Source organism: Chiloscyllium punctatum, chromosome 4, assembly GCF_047496795.1.
Source record: "Chiloscyllium punctatum isolate Juve2018m chromosome 4, sChiPun1.3, whole genome shotgun sequence".
In the NCBI taxonomy this organism is placed as follows: domain Eukaryota; kingdom Metazoa; phylum Chordata; class Chondrichthyes; order Orectolobiformes; family Hemiscylliidae; genus Chiloscyllium; species Chiloscyllium punctatum.
The window spans coordinates 66,915,661-66,936,550 of record NC_092742.1 but is presented as its reverse complement, the minus strand read 5'-3'; the positions used below and the strand labels follow the sequence as shown (position 1 = coordinate 66,936,550).

The window sequence follows — 20,890 nt, the reverse complement described above, 5'->3', positions numbered from 1 at the left end:
TTACAGTACTGCACAGCTTTCTCTCTCCGGGGCTAGAAACACAGAAAATAGGAGCAGGAGTGGGCCTTGCAGCCAATCAAGCCTTCTTTATAATTCATTAAGATCAAGGCTGATCATCCAACTTAGTATCCTGCTTCCACTTTTGCCCCTTACCCTTTAATCCCTTAGCCCCGAATAACTATATCTAACTCCTTCTTGAAAACATTCAATGTTTTGGTCTCACTTGCTTTCTGTGACAGAGAATTCCACTGCCCCCCCCCCCCCCCACCCCCACCCCCACCATCCCTGGATGGAAAAATTTCTCCCTAACTTACTCCTAAATGGCTACTTCATACCCTTAGGTGGCCGCTGTTTCTGAACTCAGCCACCACTGGGAGTATTTTTCCTGTATCTACCCTGTCCAGTCCCATTAGAATTTTTCAGTTTCTATGAGATCCCCTTCATTCTCCAAAATGCACTTTTCGGAGTCCTAAACAATTCAGTTTCTCTTCACACAATGTGGCACTCAATCTGTTTTGTGTCTTCCATATACAGCCTCTCCCTCTGACTGCACAGAGGAGCCTCTGAATAGGGATGTTCATCCAGCTCATGTGCATTACCATGGCTCAGGGCTAAGCATGCATGAGCCCCTCTGGTGAGTGGATCTAAGGTAACTTTCTTTGCTGTGCACTGCACCTCCAAATTTGGTGCCATCAGCAAACTTACTAACTATACCTCCTATATTCACATCCAAGTCATTTACATAGATGACAAATAGTAGTGGAGCCAGCACCGATCCTTGTGGCACTCCACTGGTCACAGGCCTCCAGTCTGAAAAACAACCCTCAACCACCATCCTCCATCTTCTACCTTTGAATAAGGTCTGTATCCAAGTGGCTAGTTCTTCCTGTATTCCAGGAGATCTAACTTTGCTAACCAGTTTCCCATGGGGAACCTTGTCATACACCTTACTGAAGCCCATAGAGATCACTAGGCAAAAATGAGTACTGCAGATGCTGGAATTAGAATCAAGTGTGTGGCACGGGAAAAGCACAGCAGGTCAGGCAGCATCTGAGCAGGAAAACTGACATTTCAGGTAAAAGCCCTTCCTCAGGAAGCATATAGATCACGGCCACTGCTCTGCCCTTATCAATCCACTTCATTATTTCTTCAAAAAACTCAATCAACTCAATCGACACATGATTTCCCCATGCACAAAGCCATGTTGACTATCCCTAATCAGTCCTTGCCTTTCCAACTACATGTACACCCTATCCCTCAGGATTTCCTCCAACAAACTTGCCCACCACTGACATCAGGCTCCCTAGTCTATAGTTTCCTGGCCTGTGCTTAAATAGTTAGTACATTAGATTATGTAAACTGTATTCAAGATGGAACAATGTAGAGCAAATCATCTAGATAGATTGGCTGTAATAAACAACTGTGATTTTATAGAATCATAGAATCCCTAAGGAGGAACCTGAAGACATTCAGCCTCTGTGAAAGCTTTGCAACAAACCTTTCTTGCTGAGCTAACTACTTTAGAATTTATGTTATGTGCATGAATTTTTTTCAAGCAGTTAATTATATAAATAATACATGTTATTGTATTGTGTGTTTTAGATAACTAAATAGTTACATTCAAAATTGAACATTTTATGAACTATTAAAACCATTATAATTAACATTGAGCAATTGAGATAGTTAGCCTTCACTAAGGCCATTGATATTCCCCAACTAAGTAAACATTCAATTTTACAGCTCACTGCTATTTATGAATTAATTACACAAAGTCACATGGGCTCCACCATACACTGGAAGAAAACGTATCCAACGGAACATCACAGCCAAAGAAAAAGCTCGGAAATGATCATTCTCACTTCTGGATATTTACTGGGAATGTTAATATCTCAAAATTTGACATTCGAAAGAAGAAAATGTGTGCCAGATGTCAGGGGTACAAAATTATCAAAAAAAAATCATTATACCTTTTTTACTCACTAACAGTTGCTCCCAATCGGAAATCAGAATATTATGAAATTGCAGGTTTAACTGTAGAACATTTGAATGAATTTTTAAAAATGTATTTTTTCCTGGCACGCACATTAGTTGAGAGTTAAATGATTATCCCCCAATTAGCAGGATCTTCCAAATTGAAAGCATCTGCACTGAACTAGATAGCTAAAAAAAAATTACACATGAAATGGATGCCTGACTGTTCATAAAATTTTAAGTATGTTCATATTTTTCCATCACCTCAATAAAAGGTTGACCCTGGCAGAATTCCACAACTTGGATTAGCATTCTGACCTCAGAATTTTATGGTTTATAGTAAGCCAAGGTCAGAAGACAACATATTTGGGAAAATGTTGCAGGCAACTCTGCTAAAAAATTTAAAATGACCACAACTTCTTTAAAGTAAAATACTATTAAAGATCAATCAAGCTGTGACTTGTATGAAACTGCTCCATATTGCATACTATTTTTGATGTTTGGAGTTGATTAAAAACCAATGGTTTCCATTTCAAAAATCAGGTTTATCTTCAAGACTTCGATTAAGACCTTTCCATTGGTATTCTTGTCGTGGTTGCGAGCCATAGATATCATGCATAATGATCAACTTAAGGTTACATGAAGAATCAGCTCATCTCCCCTTTATCGTTTGGTTAGTAGGATTGCTACCAGTGTCACAATAGTATGATCCTGCAGATAATGCCTCAAAAATCTCCTTGATGGCAATCTAATAGAATCATTTTCCAAAAGAAATGAAAACAATGTTTGATCACAACTTTAATCATCTCGGTGATACATCACCTCCTTATTTGACTTTGAGAAGTGAAATGGCTCCATTTACAATAAAAACGGAGTGACTGATTGCATTCCCTTCATTATTCAATTATTCACACCATTAATAGTGTAAACTATTTTAAAATAGTATGGGGCACTTACAATTTATTAGTTGTGAAAAGACAATTATGCCCACTGAAGCCTTTTATGTTGGCTTCACAACCTATTATTTGTACAATATTCTATAAGAAGTTCACTTGCTCAAAATACCACTATCACTCTTGATCTTGCTGATTTAACTGGTTTCCAGTCCCTGAGTGCGTTATAGATAAGTCCTTCCCTAAAAGTTCCACCATTTCAGAGGCAGGGGAGATGAAGCAATCACTACCAAATTTGAGCGTGCCTGACTTTAATCTTCTGAATATAGCAATGGAACTCCTGACTAAACATCTCATCACTTCTAAACTCTTCTGAAGACCCAGCTATATGATTAAGCTTGTATTTATCTTTCCAAAACTCCATTATTTTCAGGTATCCAATAAACATAAGCATACACCAATTCTGAAACATGTTGAAATACTTAAATGCATTAACAAAATATATAGCATCCATACACAACATGGGTGCAGGGGAAAATAAGCACTACCGCAGTTAGGTGGTAGTGTGGGGAAGGAAAAAAAAACTAAAACAGGAGTGCCAGAGGTTCTGCTCACTCAGAACTGGCTCAAAGAAAAAAAAACTAAACAGGACTGTTCACACCTGCATACACCTCATGGGTGCTGGGGAAAAAAATAAGCACTACCGCAGTTCGGTGGTAGTATGGGGGTAATAAAGAAAAAAAAAATACAGTATCCATACACACCCCTTTACATTAGTTGGTACACTTGGATAGATCCTATACTTTAAAAGGATGCCATCTGCTGCCACCTCACCAAACCATCAAGTCAATTCTCAACCAAAAAAAAACTTCTGAATTTATCAAAATTTACAAACTTATTAGCTCTCAAGCAGAAAATAAAACCTCACTTACAACTAAATGTTTTTAAATGTCTTACTTTAGATCATTTTTTTTTTAAAAAACACTATACACAAAACTAATGCGTCCTGCATTTAGAAAGTTTATTACTTCTCAACTGAACATAAAAGGTTTGCAAAAGGTGAAGGATTCATAATGTGTTTATTATTTCTGGTCAGAATTTAGTTAAGGCAACATCTTTGGCAATCACACTTGGAGCCAAGACTATTGTGACAAGGATTAATTTTACACAATTTGATTATCCACACTTAACTTTTTTTGAGGGAATGTTGAATCAGTCTGCTTAAAAGTTATTACAACCTTAGTTACAAGGTGTTTGCTGCAAATAGCAAATATTTACAAACAGATTGATTATTTACTGAGTGAGCCAAATAATTATGGGTGCAAACTTTCCCACTGATATCTCAACTGTTGGTTGAGAAGCAATGGCTAAGGAAACCCAGTACATGCTAGTTCCACCATAAAACAAATTAGCTACAGGCTGAAAAAAAAAACTGGCAAAATAAAGGCTTGTCAAAAATAGGAAAAAATGTGCAAAAAAAGTTGGTAAAGATTTTGTATTTTATCTGTTCATTTAAAGACTTGATATGGTAGAGAATATTTTCGCTGGTAAGAGAGAGTCCAGAACAGGGAAAAATTAGAACCAGGTTGTTCAAGAATGGAATCAGAGCATTCTTTACACAAAAGGTAATGTAAATCAGGAACACTGCTTCCCTTGACCACAGAAAAACTAAATCAACTGCAATTTAAAATTTCAAACCTTTCAACTGAAAGATTCTTGTTGGTCAGAAGGTCTGAAGAATCACAGAATTAAAGCTGGAAGACAGAGTTAAGATACAGCTCAGCCATAATTCAGTTAAATGACAGAACAGTCAAGGACTGCAGCACCTACTCCTACATCTGTGTTCTCATTACTTCGATTTCTCATGAGCTGGTTGGAACATCCTAGCTTTTCAAGTGCCCCAAATTACCTCATTAACTTTTTATCAAAAGTACTGAGCTAAAGAACCGATAGTGACCATCTTAAGGATATGAAGATTAATTTCTACAATATTTAAACAAGGAATCTGTTCCAAACCATTTCCAGTATTTTCACTCACTACAGAAACTTTAAAAGTTTTACATAAAGGCATTCAAAAATTTCCTAATATATAAATTGAGTATTGCTTCAAAAGGAGCAACTTTTAAACAAAAACCTATTCTTTGACATTGTAGCGAGTTTATTTCCATGTATTGTGTAAAATGACATGGAGAATGATATCAATTAACATTAGGCAGTTAATAAAACAACTTTTTTTCCCTACTCTTCTAGAAAAGCATTCTGTGTACATGCAATATTTGACAGCTATTGCTGTCTGCCTGGCAGGACTTTCCTTTTATCCAGCATTGGAACTATGTCCAGTTTTGCCATTTGTGGACAAGGATGACAAGACACAAAAGCATGCGTTTCCCATAAATAGCTCTGACTCGCACAGGATTACTCTCAGCATGCAGATCAAATTCTCCAGTAGGAGAGCAACTGTTGGCTTTGATCCAAATACAGCAACTAATAGCTGATATCCAAGTGTAACCAGAACAGTCTCCAAGTTACATTTAAAAGGATTCTTGTATATTCCAGCTTTACATACACACATTCCTAGAAGAAAATGTGCTTTTCACAATTCCATTTAGGATCCCTGAGCATTTTCAGAAAGTTACCTCCATTACAAAAATAAGCACTCCATTTGAGTTCAAATGTCAAAACATGAAGACTTAAATTGCGAAAGATGAAGCTTTTGTATAGTGACCGAATAGAATGCACCATCTTAGATATATTCAGTTTGTGTATTAAAATTACAAAACAGTTATGTTAATGTAACTTTATACTGGCATATTTTATGAAAATATGCCCACCTTCACAAGTACACTTCAGTGTAACAGGATAAGTTCTGAATAGCTAACTGATTAAAGCTGTAACTTACAGCTCAGTCATAAACAAGGTATAATTCAATTTAAACTTGCTTCATCTATTTTGAAAATACTGACTTAAAGAGCTACCACTAAATTGAAAAGTATGAAGTCAGTAAAACACTGTCACAAACATTACAGTATGATTTACAAAGGAGAATCAATAAATGTGTGCAGGTTACAGCTCCAGTTAGTATGTCTTTATCAGTGAAAAATGAAACAAAGCAGCAATCGGCCATAAGCCACAATTTTTATTGTAAGCGTGGCCAATTTTCTGATCTCAAAAACAATGTTCCATTTAAGGCTCTAGTATACAGTAACTGCCATCATGACTGATTTTGCGTGTTTGCTTCAATGTTTGGAAAAAAAACTAACATGGTAAACATTGACTCCCATTCTTTTTTCAGTAGTGTACATTCCACTGGAAACAGAAGGCAACATAAACAACTCCTTCCTTAAGGTCTGCACAATAGGAATGAAAACGCAAGAGCTACAATTCACTGATGATGCAATTACAAACTACAGAAACCTGGTTGGCAGTCCTCAGTCTTTTTTAAAAACAAAATAAAATTACAAAAAAAGTGCTTTGATGCATAGTGTAGAACATATGTTGCCATGACACAAAACTAGGCTATCAAGGCAGGAGTGGGGTATGAATGCACAAGAGCCTCATGGAACTATGATCAAGTGCAACTTCAATTACAATACTGAAATTAATGGCTACCACCTGACCAGTGGACAATACTCTCAAGGTTTTCAAAAGCTTATACTTAAGTGTTTCTAAACTACTCACAAACATTCACATTCATTGTACAAGAAACAAGGAATGCATGCAACGACAATTGTTTTGGCTAGAATGAATGACGTGAAAGCATTCCTTGAGATTCTACATACAAACTACTGGGATCAAACAGTCTAAGGGCAACCACAGGCAGGCTGCTTAAGTTAATGAGATCTCCTTTACGTGGAAAAAAAACTAAACTATTCCAACTTTGATCAAATGACAGAGCTGCAGAAATGGAAGCTCCATGGGTCAAGATGGCACTCAATTGTCAGTATGCAAGGATATTCCTTCAAGTGAAACCACCACATTGCCTCCCAGTTTCTCTGCAAGTGCTATACGGTCCTGAATTTCATCTAATCCATTAACTTGCCATTCGTGTTTAATACCTGAAATAGAGAAAATAGAGTCATACTGTTGTTACACTACACCAACTAAATTAAGAATTGCAAATGTTTGTAAAAATTTTTATAACCTGTAAATTTCCTTTTAATAGCATCCTTTGAGCTAGCATATATCATCTTGCTTTTGAGCGATGCTCTTTCTGGAGCCCTACAAGGAAAATAAAAGATAGATAAATAGCCACTGTTCCAACAAAGAAACCATTCAATGCACATCTTCTAAAACATACATGCCTCAACAGATAGCCAAACAAGTATTTTTAACCACATACCAGAATATAAATACCAAATCTTCTTTCTTTGATTCTTTTGTCTCGTAAGTAGCATCATATAAAGCATAACGACAGTCGGTCTGAGGTAGCAGCTGAACGAAAGAAGTGTAAGGATCCTGCACAGTTTCTCCAATCTCACCCACCAAAATCTCTTTGGCTTCCTCCACAATTATTTGCTTTTTATCATCACTAAGGCAGAACAATATCGCTTTCTTTCTTTTCTTGACCTCTTCTGGTGATGATGATTTTCTTACTTTCATGTCATTGAAGACTTTAATCACTTCATCATGTACTGTTACTCCAGAGGCCTGTTTGGAAAAGAAAATAAAAGTTTAAAAAATGAGTACTGCTCTAACATCATGCAGCATCCTAACATGGCAAAAGAAATAAGCACTCCGATTTAAAGAGTAATAGGATTTTTAAAATGCAATTAGAAGAAACACCCGTGATAAATTTTATAAAGCGCTTAATGTTTACATGAAAACGGAGAGCAGCCAATGAATTTACGTCGAGCAAGTTGAGGCTCGGGTGCCAGAAGCATCACCACTTTCAACGATGCAGCGGATTCTGACAAATTACAGCAAATTGTGGTATGCGACAGACGCGGGGGGAGCCTTTGAGCTCAATGTTGTAACAAAAGAATCCAACAACACTCATCTCCTTTAACACAAGACATGCACTGACAATTTAGAGGGGGGTCAATGGTAGTTTAAAAATAAATAAAGCCCTGAATCACCTTAAAATTCACAGACGTAAAAATTACAAGAGGCAACTGGAAAATATTTTAACAATAAACGACGCTGGAATAACCTCTTTGACTATGCATTATCCCTCCTCTCCGGGTTCTACTGAAAACAAATCCGGATCCTGACGCATTTACAAACAAAAGAACAAATAAAATCGATGAACATTTCAAGATTTGAAGAGAGCGTTATACTGCAGTTCTACACCACCGCACCGGGACATTTCCAGGTTAATTTCCACCCCCACAGCTCGGGCTGCACTTCAGCTCCAATCATTCCAAGTGGGAATGATGGCCGGACAGCAAGGAATCTGCTTCCAGAGACTTCGACATGAGCTCCCCGGTTAAAACGTGCCGAGCTCTCTGCTCCGTTATGGCCGCCGTCTCCTCGACACCGACCACCGCCACATCCGTCCACGACACCGTTAACGGCACTGAATAAATTTCATTTCGGATAAAGTACCTTTCATCCGAAAAACAAAAAAAAAGGAGGAGGGTGAAGAGAGGCGAAGGGAAGAAACGCGCCGAGGCGCAGGCGGGGTACCAAATCCTCGCCTCACCAACCTGCCGCTCAACCCAAGTCTTCACTTTGCCGCCAGGAAGAGCAGCAGGAGCGGCGGCGGGAGCTGCCCAGCAATGCGGAGTGAGGCAAAAGCTGGTGCCTTGGGTTCGGCTCGGCCAACTGGGCCGGCCAGCAGCACCAACACTCACTGCAGCAGCTAAAATTAGGTTAAAATGGCCGCTGAGAGCTAGGTGCCGGCACCCCGAGACCACCACTCCAAAACCCGGGGTGCGCAGAGACGGTAAACTGAACCATTCGCGGTGAGAAAATACAGGCTTGGCTCCCCGGGGCTTGCATCGAGGCGTGTGCCAGCCGCCGTCTCCCCTTACCATAGCGAGCTAGCGGCTGCAATGATGATAACAAACGCGCACACAACAGCGTTGCCGGCGAATACCCGACCGTTACTTCAGCTGCAGGGAGAGCGGCCGTGGAAGAGGAGGCTGGGCTCGACCATTCTCCGGACTCCGGGAGGGGGGTTTGTTTTGGGAGGGGGGGGGGGGGCGGAGGAGGAGAGGTGTGAACGGAGGAACCGGCCGCAGCGCGCCGCGCTCACCGCCACCTCCACCACAGAGCCCGCATGGTCTGCTCCACCCGCGACCACACCAACCCAACAGTCCACCTGCTCAGCAGAGGCCATCTCAATCCTGCTCACTGTCATTACACAGAGTCATGGGCTTAGGGCAAACATGCACCAGACTAATACCACACACAAATTAGCAAATAACAGTAGGAAAAAAAAGCTTACCACAACCTATAAAACAACAGATGAAAATCAAACATGCGCAATCCCCATAATAAATAAGTCCAAATTAACCTGCTCATATTAGTGAGGAATAACATTTTAAACTGTGTAGAAATCAACGAATCAGCTCATATGCGCAATCTCTGATAAACATTTACAAATTATCCTGCTCAGAAATGTAAAATCACACCATTTCTATAATAATTACACATTAACCATCACATCCACTTGAATTTTGTACTGCCATGAGCACTCAATTCACACTTAAACCTTGTAACCATGGAGAAATATTCTATTAATAAGAAACCAAATCGTTTATAACATACATGCAAAAATATTAAAATAATGATTCAAATCAGAGTATATACATAACTCAAAAGTTAATTAAATCTTTAGTCAAGCGCGCATCAACCTGCCAATAACGCCCACAATACGTATCTATGCACTCTGATTTATAATAATGTATTAGAATTTGGATTCATATAGGCACATTGAATAAAAGCTTTTGAAGTTATCAAAGTCACTTTTATAACATTTTCAGATGAGAATGTGTTGAGGCATTAATAATTAGGCTAATTTTAAAAAGAAAATAGCCATTTTAATGATATACATTCATGCAATATCCTGACCGTATTACTTGTTTTAGCGGTTCAAATTATTGACTCAAATTAATTAATGCCAACTACTTCACAATACCAACATCTAGAGATTTATTCAAGAACTTCACAGAATAAAGCATCAGCAATGGAGTAGCGCAGGATGGAAATTGAGTAATGTTCCTTGCGTTAAATTCACGTTATTTACAAGAAAAAAAAATGAAATACTGAATAATTACCAATTATTTGAAACACGGACAGTCTACTTACTTATGTCATGGAATGGAGACACAAAATGATTGCAATTACTTCTTTATTCAGCATTAGTCCCCTGATCTGAATTTTGTCACTAATTTTATAGAATATTCCTGGTGGTATTTTTCAAATAAGTTTCGATAGTGTTCTTCCTTTTGACTTGTATTTTTCAACTAACCTGTCCTCTAGAACTAGCATTAATTCTCTCAGTGCAGCAAAAAAATCAGTTCCATCTATACCTCCTCAGCAACAAGTGCAAGGAATTTGTGTATTTCTTGGCCAACAAATTAGAGACTGTTCAATCAGCTGCCTCTGCTGCTTTTTGCTAGCTCAATTCACCATGTTAAAGTGGATAACTTCACAGGATTGCACATTATGTTCCATCATCCTTATTCTTGCTCATTGATTTTGCCTGTATCCACCCCCTTGAAGCCCCTCTGCATCCTCCTTACAATTCACATTCATACCACATTTTCTGTCAGGAGCAAACTTTGAAATAATATAATATTTGTCTCATACATTTAAATCATTGATGTATATTGTAAATAGCTGTAGCCTAAACACTAATCCTTCTGATATCCAATTAAGCATGGACTGCCAATGTAAAGGTGTGGCCCTTTTATTCCTACTTTTTGACTTCTGTTCTTTAACCAATTCTCAATCTATGCTAGGATTTTACCCTTCAATCCAATTTACTGCAATTTTGTTTCCTTACCACTTGTGTTATCATCTAAAATGGTCTGAAGGAATAACTGAGACCAAACAGAATAATGGGCCAAGTGATGGATAAATTAGCTTAATGGTTTATTGGGTGAGAATTGTTTGTATTGGGGAAAATGGGGAGCTCGTAATCGGAGACAGTAAGTTTTGTGGGGTGTAGTTAAATGAAAAAACATCTCTCAATAACAGTGTGAACTTGGACTTTGTTTAGATACACTTACCTTCTAGAGTATAACATTAGTCAAAATATATAGTTTTAGTCTGTGATCATTCACTCCCGTTTCCTCTGAGTGAACCTTATGACCAGTGGAAGAATGGAGTGCTAATGTGGACCTGCCTTACTACTTAATCGAAGAGGAAACAAGTTATGGCCTTAGCACTTTTGTTATCATGCAGAAGTAAGATAAAAAAATATATAATTGGGGCCTGATGATTTAGACATGAATAAAATTTGGACAAATTGTTATCTTTTATCTTTTGTCAAAAATATATTTTATTGACTGCTTATGAGGTGTGTTCAGATTGAAAATTTTAGAAAAAAGCTATTACCAAGGAAGAGTCTTTCACGTAATCCAGTAGATTATATACAATGTTATAATGGATTCAATTGGAAATACCCCAATCTGTTTGGGCATTTAAGCTATTGGGCTGTGCCAAAACATTGTATGGACAGATATTCAGTTTCGAGAGAAGTTATATTTGTAGGCAAAGATGCACTGTTAGAACAAATGTCAAAAGCATTAAACAGAATCCTAGGAAGGCATTCCTTTCCAACAGCACAAAGGTGAGCATTGGAGAAACAACAGAAAATGGAAAACACAACATTAACAAATTGACAAGGATAAAGCTCACAGTTGACAGAAGGAATGGACAACTAATAGAATTGAGGACAGAAATTCTTTTGATAATTTTGGGAAGCAAAGAGAATATGGGATCTACAATAAGAGAATGGACCCCATAAATGTTCAAGATGTGATCATTCGATGTTGCAGATTCAATTCAAGTACCACAACACCATCAACTGTTCCAAATAATATAATTGAGTATTCAAAGCTAAGGATTGAAGTTAAGAAATTTGAGAGTTCCATGAGTTTCAGATTTAGTCTGAAAAGAATGGTTATTCCTTGTAAAATAGCCAGAATCAATCACTTAATTCGTATGGATATACTATAATCATCAAATCTTAGAATTTACAGTACAGAAGGAGGCCATTCACCCATTTTGTCTGTACCAGCTCCCAAAAGAGCCACTCAGTTAGTACAAATGTCCAGCTTTATCTCTGTTGCCCTCTAAATTCATCACTTTCAAATATATATCCAACTCTCTTTTAAAACCCTTGTCATGGATCAGACCACTCACACTCAAAATACATTAAGAAGATGGCCTAGACCCAAAGTTGTTCCTATTTTAAAGATAAATGTAAGGTGTTTCATTCCAGATACATTTCAATTGGTCAAACTATTCGACTTTAAGCAAAACACACTTTATTTTTACACCACAGTTAAAATACAGACAAAGTAAAAACAAAGGAAAAGAATTAGCTTAACTGTAACTCTATCAAAATGCTTAACATAACAATGTATATTAACTACTACTAATTAACTATTCCAATATATCAACATCCCATAAACACACCCTTGGCAAAGGCAAATTCAGTAAAATATATTGTTTCACGTGCAATTCTAGCAGCAGGAAGAGAATCCCAGCTTTTAGCTGTAACAGTGAGAGGAATAAGTATGTCCACACCCAGTTTCAAGACCCCAACAACTGCTACTGAAAGCTAAACTAAAGGTTCCAGTTCTGTGGGAGCTTGACCCCAACCATTCAAACTGCTTCATTTGTTCCAACTTCAAAGCAAACTCCAAGGCGTCACAAACTGTTTACTGACTTGAAATAACCATTCACCACCACTGTCTCAACCTCTTTTTATTAAAAAAGGACAATATACGCCTCTTAAAGCCATAGTATTGTCACACCTCCACCACTCTCCCAGGTAGGACATTCTAAACCTAACAACTCTCTGAGTAAAAAAGTTTCTCCTCATCTCACTCCGACTTATCTTGCTGACAATCTTGAAATTATGACCCCCTAGTTACTGACATACCAACTAGTGGAAAGAAAATATCCTTCTTTACCCTGTCAAGATTGCTCATAATTCTGAACACCTCAACAAGGTCATCTTTTAACCTTCTCTGCACCAAGGAGAGTAAGTCTAATTTTTTCCTCATATGTAACACCTCTCATGCCTGGTATCATTCTAGTAAATCTCCTTTGAACTCTCCCTAGGGCTTTAACTTCCTTCTGTTAATAAGATACCCAGGACTGAACACAACCTGCAAACGTGTTCGGACCAATGATTTGTAGAGGTGTAGCATCACTTCTTTGCAGTTATGCTCTATGCCTCTATTTGTATGTCCAAGGATCCTTCAAGCCTTCTTAGTAACTGTTTCAACTTGCCTGACCACCTTCAGAAAATCAAGCAGTTGAACTCTGAGGTCCCTCTTCTCCTGTACTCCCCTCAAAGTTGTACCATTGCTCTTGTATTGTATCTCTGTGTTTCTTCTACCAAAATGCATTACCTCACATTTCTCTGCATTGAAATCTATCTGCCAAGTGTCTGCCCATTTGGCAACTTGTCAATGTTTCTCTTAAGTTGCTCAACATCATCCTCAAAATTCATTGTTCTCCCTAACTTTGTATCATCTTCAAATTTAAAGATTTTGCATTCAACACCTTTCTCCAAATCTTAAAAAGCCAATATCCCAACACCGATCCCCGGGGAGCACAATTTTCAACACATCTCCAATCTGAGAAATGACCATCTCGGTTTCCTATGTTTTAACCAACTTCTAATCCATGCTGCTAAAAATCCATCAATCACAAATGTTCCTCAATTGCTAAGTGGCACCATATCACATACTTTCTGAAAATCCAAATATACAACGTACACAGCACTACCCGCATGCACTGCCTGTGTCACCTTGTCAAAAAACTCAAATTTATCAGATATAGCCTGCCCTCAACAATAATAGAACAAAAAACTGCAGATTCTAAATACCTGAAACTGCTGGAGAATCTCAGCAAATCTGGCAGCATCTGTGAGAAGAAAGCAGAGTTAAGGTTTTGAGTGTTGTGACTTTTCACCAGAACAAAGTCATGGTAACTGTAAAATATTAAGTTATTTTTCTTTATATTATATCTTATATTACTGTCTTCATCAGTTTTCCAATATTGGTATCAAGCTGACAGGTCTGCAGTTTCTTGCATTATATTTTGCCTCATTCTGAAACAATGGTGTCACATTCACAATCCTTCAATTGCCTGGGACCAATCCTGTATTCAGGGAGGCCCGTATGATTTCTATCAATAGTTCTGCAATTTGATCCCTTAACTCTGACACCAACTAGGATTCATCCCACCTGGGCCTGGAGTGTTGTCAGCCTTTATAACATCTCTTCTTTATCTATCACTATATTGTGCAGTTGCTCAACACTCACATTTTCAACCAGGCAATTGTCACCATTTTCTAATTTAGTAAACATGGAAGCGAAATACTCATTTAATACCCCTGCCATACCCTTTGCTTCAGTGAGCAGTTGATCCTGCCTGTTTCTTCTGGGCTCCATTCTATCCTTCACTAATCTTTCACTGTTAATATGTTTGAGGAACATTTTACTATTTAATTTAGTGCAACCTGCCATCCTTTCCCTATGCTTCCTCTGAGCTTTCTTACTCTAGCTTAAGCCTCTTTACTGCATTTGGAATACTCTTCCTGATTCTGTTGCTATTATTATTCAGGTATGCATGATTTGCCACTATTTTCTCATCAATATCTTTAGTCAGTCAGGGTACTCTAGTTTTGGACATCCTGCATTTAATTCTCATGGGTATGTACCCCCTTCGCACCCTACTTATCACTCTTTTGTAGTTCTCCCATTTTTCATCCACTGTTTTGTCAACAAAAATGTATGTCTAATCAACCTGCTCAGGGTCAAAATTTAGACCCCTAAAATATGTTTTTGCAGTCTGGAATCTTAATTGTTGACTGATTTTTATCCTTTTACAACTTAATATTGAACCTTATTACGTTATGTTCGCTATTTCCCAAATGCTCCCTCATTCTCCACTTGGTCTGCCTCATTTTCTAGAATCAGATCCAGCACAGCTCCATCCCTGGTAGAGCTGGAAAAAGCACAGCAGGTCAAGCAATATGAGAGGAGCAGGAAAAATGACATTTCAGGCAGGAGCCTTCATCAGAACACCTCCCTGTTTAGACTAGAAATGTTGTGTTCTAACATTACAGGAATTTCTCCCTTCTGTGGTCTACATTCTAGCTTTCCCTCGGTCTATCCTAAGATAATTAAAATCACCAACTATCACAACACTCCTGCATGTTTCCATCATCTACCTACAAATTCTTTCTTCTACTTCCTCCCCACTATTTGGAGGCTTATAATAAGTAACCAACAAGGTCAATTCTCCATTTCTGTTTCTCACCTCCAACCATACAGATTCTAATTCAGGAAATGTATCTCATTCAAGGGCAATGAACCTATCTTTCTCCAAGACTGCTACACCACTTGCCTTTTTATTGACCCTGTTTCTAGAAAAAGCTTTATAATCTGTGATGTTGTGTCCAGTCCTGTTCTGGCTTGAGATATGTTTCTGTCAGTGCTACTATGCCACATCCCCCGAAAAAGTTGGCTTCCAGTTCCCCACCTTTGTTCACTATACTCTGTGCATTTGCACATATAATTTTACACTGCTCTTATCTCTTTTTTGTTCATTGGAAGGTAACCATTTCTTTGTTATTGTCAACATTCAAACCTTCCCTCTCTTCTTTTTCCCTGCTCTCCATCCTCTCTGTTTGTCCTCTCTGGTACTTCCAAAACTAAGCCCATTACTCAACCTGGCATCTGCCTCACAAGTTTAAATTCACCCCCAACAATGACATCTAATGTGTCCAATGAAATATTGTTGTTATTAAGGCCATTGTTGAAGAAAATACAGCTGAAACTGATAGTGGAAAATGAAAACATTGTATTTGGAAAAGCTGAATTTGAAATTTACATAGAGAGGATATTATATATTCCCTTAGTGGAACATAATCTCTTCACTCAAGAAGTTAAAGGAATACTGTTGACATTGGAGGCAGAAATTTGAAAGGCAAAACTTAATTGTATTATATTTAAAATAGGCAAATTGCCCACCTCGCTTCTAAAAGATTACAATAGTAGAGGATGGAAGAATAAGGAATGAGGAATATGATAAACTCATAGAAAAGACAAGTGATAGATGTGAGATGTGTAAGAAATTTTGAAGGAATTGCATCTGTCAATATTGCATCTGCCTTTAACAAGAGATTTTGATTCAGTAATAACTATGAATTTCATGCATACTTCATCAGCTATACCTAATTTAATGCCATGAAAGGTGCTCTATAAATTCACATTTTAATTTATTTCCATAACACAAACATCTCCAATATAGGCTTCTCATTCCATACCTGCATCATCATCTCCATCTTGGCCCATTCATATTTCTGATCAAATGTCATTGTTTAGCTACCACAGGATCGGATTCCACATGCAAGCTGTTTATACCCAGCCTGTATCTCCACCACCTCTTTTGAAATGTAAACCATCTGGTCCTTGGAACACCAAAACCATAGCTTTTCCCTCTCATTACAAACTTCCTGATTCCATTGCTCTCCCCAACCATAATGTTAAGCTGAACATGATCATATGCAACCTCAAAGTCCAATCCAATCCAGCTACATGCCCATGTCTGCATAATTAAGAGAATTGTACAATTTCACCACAATAATATTGTTTACCTCAATCTCAATGCATCTTCCGATGAGTCACATATACAATTCTTCTTCTTATGAAATTCACCCATTTAAATGTTCCTCTGGCCACCACGCAACTGGCAGATCCTGAAACTTTGGTTAACTCAGAACCTTGCTGACTATGAGGCTGTTCGTTTGAACCTGGTGTCTGCGTTGAATATGGTTTCAATGGCTCTGGAACAGTCCCTAATTAAAATATAATCCCAAGTCTCCAGCACTCTAGGAAAGCAAGTTGTTGGTTGGAATTCCTGGCTGTGGTGTCAAACCTCTGACAATTCAGCTTGTGGTTAGATTGCTCAGGAGATTGAAGCTGATTGGGAAATAACAAACACCAGCTGAGAAGTTAAACTTCAGCCAGTGGTCAGGACAGGCAGGACACTGGCTGTGTTCAATTTTCAGCAGCAAAAGTGTTTAGTGGTTCTGAGGAACTTGTGAGGTTAAGATAACTAAGGTGGAAAGACACGGCACAACTGGAGAAAGGGACCAAAAAGGCTGATTTGGGTAAATTGTGCTTTTTGATTGAGATTATAGCTGTGGAACTAGGTGTGGTAAAGCTTATACACTGCTATATACACTGAAGGGGCTACCTGGGAAATCTGTGAGGCTAATCACTGGGTGTAATGCATAGTTTCTATTGAATATAATTTACCTGTTCATTCATATTTAATTTTCTGTTGATTTTAGTTTAATTCTTACAGTGAAAGTTTCAAAATGGTGAAGGTGTGTCCATTAATTTCACCTTTTTGGGTCATTTGAGATGTTTTTGGTCTGCAAAGGAAGGGTAGCACTACTCTGTACCAATTCCTGCTCACGCCTTCAATTGTCCTCAATGACTTATATCACTTCCCTGAGCCTCAATAACATCAGATACTATATCCTCATCTTTCTGCATGGCTCTTCCCTAGCTTTGCAACTTCCCCCAGTTCTACATGTTAAACAAGTCTGGCTGCATCTGTGGAAAGAAAGTAAAGGTATTGTTCTTGGGTCCAGCAACCCTTCTTCAGAACTTCTTCTTCTGCTATCGATAGACTTGACCTTGGTCTCTCCTTTTAGTAGCCACCTGCGCAAGTACTATTACTAATGGAAGGCATCTGTTCCCATGAACATTAAAAATGGATCTAACACAATTCTACCCACTAGTATATAGCCATGAATTCTACATTAATGACATCTGTGGGATTGACTATTCTGTACTACCCTGATGTGGAGCAGACTCCTGTGCTGATAGCACTGATTTGCATAATAAATGATCTTCATTGGATGTATTACTTTATTGTAGAAGAAATATTTGATTGTTGCCTCAAGTTTCAATGATGGTTATCAACTAAGAGTTCTTCAGTAGTATCTGCAATTGGAAACATTTCTGGTAACTGTGTGAAGTCTATTGGTTCTTTCCTTATGACAGTGTGAAATAAATCTCAGATTCCAATAAAAGTGATCTTTCTGTTGGTTGAAACATCTTTTGATTAAACAGATTTTGGCTACTGTAATAACTCCACAGAGGCCGATATTCCATCTCCAAGTCACCCTTTATTTACATGTGGAGAGTCCTTGGCAATGATCCAGCTTCCTCGGAGACAGCTCCAGAGTGAACAGAACCTCTGATGCTCCTGTTTATATCTTCAGCTCGGGCTCCCTGATTGGACCAGGTTAGCAGCCCCAGTCAGGGAACTCATATTCTATGAAGTCCACCTGGCTGAACTCATTGCAAACACTACTCATACCATGATAACTGATTCCTGTGGGTTCAGTTTTCTTTTTGGGTCCAGCTATTAATTTGGCAGGCCTATGAAGTCTTTAACTGATAGTCTTCCTAGATTAATTGGTGGTAGTTTTCTTGTGAAATGGTTGAACTTCATGTACAAATTGCAGGATTCTGGGACCAAAACATGTATCTTTGCTCAAGAGTAAATTTTGTTGACTCTGGATGGCATCCAGTATTCTTTTTGTCGTAATGACACTTTGTAACAATTCCTTAAATCTTGTGACTCATTCCACCTGCAACACTTAACTCCAGTTCTGTTGGCTGTAACTTCCTATGTTTTAGAGTCAAAAAGTCTAGTGCTGGAAAAAGCAGCATCCGAGGAGCAGAAGAGTCGATGTTTCAAGCATAAGCTGTTCATCAGGAATGTGGGGGAGGCCCAAGGGAGCTGAGAGATAAATGGGAGGGTGGGTTAGGCTGGGGGAAGGTGGCTGGGAATGCCATAGGTCGATGGAGATGGGGGTGATGGTGATAGGTCAAAGTGGAGAGTGGAGAGGATAGATGGGAAAGAAGATGGACAGATAGGACAGTTGAAGAGGGCAGTGCTGAGTTGGAGGGTTGGATCTGGGATATGTTGGGGGGGAGGGAGATGAGGAAGCTGGTGAAATCAACATTGATCCAGTATGGTTGGAGGATCCCAAGGCTGAAAATGAGGCATTCTTTCTTCAGGCGTTGGGTGGCTAGAATTTGGCATTAGAGGAGGCCTAGTACTTGCATGTTTTTGGCAGATTGGGAAGTGGAGTTGAAGTGTTTGGGCCACTGGACAGGGAGATTGTTTAGTGCGTGTTTCCCAGAGATATTCTCTGAAATGTTTCCATGTTTTAGCCAAGATGTAGGATCATGTATGACAGTAATTCTTGCACCAGTATCAATCTTAAATTTAGTAAGATGTTCATTGACATAAATCAGTTAAATCATATCTGGCTGTCATGGTTCTCTTATTCCCCATTGGAGTATGTTGGGTATCTCCTCCAATGGAGGTTTACCTACAAATACAGGAATGTCATCTCATGGAAGTGGGTGATCGAATGTGTAGAATCATGTGGGTACCCACGGTATTTCTGCTGTTGTGGAAATGTTTCAGACTTTACCACAGCCTTTAAAAGTGATCAGTCGTCAGAGATGTAATATGCTTTTGTCATAGCCGGTTTGGTTTGAATTTAAATCACATAGCTGTGTGGATATTTGCTTTCTAATGTGCTAATACTGGCTGTTAGCCCCTGATATTGGCCTGTCATGTGTTTGTTTGGAGTGCTTATACCTTATGAGGTTGATTGCTTGTATTGTCTCTTGTGGCAAGGGTGGGTGGAATTTACATGTCCTTGGACTACATGAGCAATGATGGGAAAATAGGGAACCCATGCCAGAAGTAGAAAATCAGAAACTTGATGTTGAGAAAGGTTTCCTGAATATTCCCTCAGAATCTCACTAATAAGCGCTAGCTTACCTGGGAAGGTTTTTTTTCCTCTATAAAAGTGTGCAGCTCCAAGCCTTTGGCCTCACTCTCTCAGCGGAGCAGGTAATGGCTGTCTGGGTGGTGTTTTTGTAAGTCACAGTATAGTCCAGTTATTGTTTTTTTAACGGCTAAAATTTAAAGTTTTTTTAAGCGCCTAGCGGACCCGGAAGCTGGTGTCGCGCTAGCTTACCTGGGAAGGCTTTTTTTCTTATAAAAGCGTGCAGGCGAGGAACCCGAGGCACTACAGGACTACAGCCTCCCACCCGCCCTCCTCCTCTAACCTAATAATAAGACCCATTGTGACAAGCAGGTAAGTGCTGCATTTTGCTTGTTTGTTTCTTTAGATCTAGTTTTTAAAGTTTCTCTTTTAGAGGGATGGCAGCGAAGGCAATGCAATGTTCCTCTTGCAACATGTATGAGGTGAGGGAAGCCATTAGCGTCCCTCCTGATTACACTTGCAAGAAGTGCACCCATCTCCAGCTCCTCCAAGACCGTGTTAGGGAACTGGAGCTGGAGTTGGATGAACTGCGGATCATTCGGGAGGCAGAGGTGGTCATAGATCAGAGCTTTAGGGAAGTAGTTACTCCGAAAGTTATAGAGAGATGGGTGACAGTGAAGGGGAGTGGGAGGAAGCAGCCAGTGCAGGGACTCCCTGCAGTCATTCCCCTCAAGAACAAGTATACCGTTTTGGATACTTGTGGGGGGAATGACTTACCAGGGGTAAGCAACGAGGTTCAGGCCTCTGGCACGGAGCCTGTCCCCGTTGCTTAGAAGGGAAGGGCGGAGAAAGGTAGAGCGATAGTTATTGGGGACTCAATAGTGAGGGGCACAGATAGGCGGTTTTGTGGGGGCGACAGAGACTCACGTTTGGTATGTTGCCTCCCAGGTGCTAGGGTACGTGATGTCTCTGATCGTGTTTTCCGGGTCCTTAAGGGGGAGGGGGAGCAGCCCCAGGTCGTGGTCCACGTCGGCACCAACGACATAGGTAGGAAGAGGAGTGA

General features: G+C 39.1%; 1 protein-coding gene across 1 annotated transcript; it reads right to left on the bottom strand.

Annotated features, from left to right (window-relative positions):
* Positions 1 to 5,985: 5,985 nt before the first annotated feature.
* On the bottom strand, positions 5,986 to 8,992 carry cfl2 (cofilin 2 (muscle)). Its single transcript, XM_072568941.1, has 4 exons — positions 8,837 to 8,992; positions 7,204 to 7,511; positions 7,006 to 7,082; positions 5,986 to 6,919 (listed from the first exon to the last, which is right to left on the bottom strand). The coding sequence occupies exons 1-4, from the start codon at positions 8,837 to 8,839 to the stop codon at positions 6,795 to 6,797; spliced, it is 513 nt and encodes a 170-aa protein (XP_072425042.1). The 5' UTR covers positions 8,840 to 8,992; the 3' UTR covers positions 5,986 to 6,794.
* Positions 8,993 to 20,890: the final 11,898 nt, after the last annotated feature.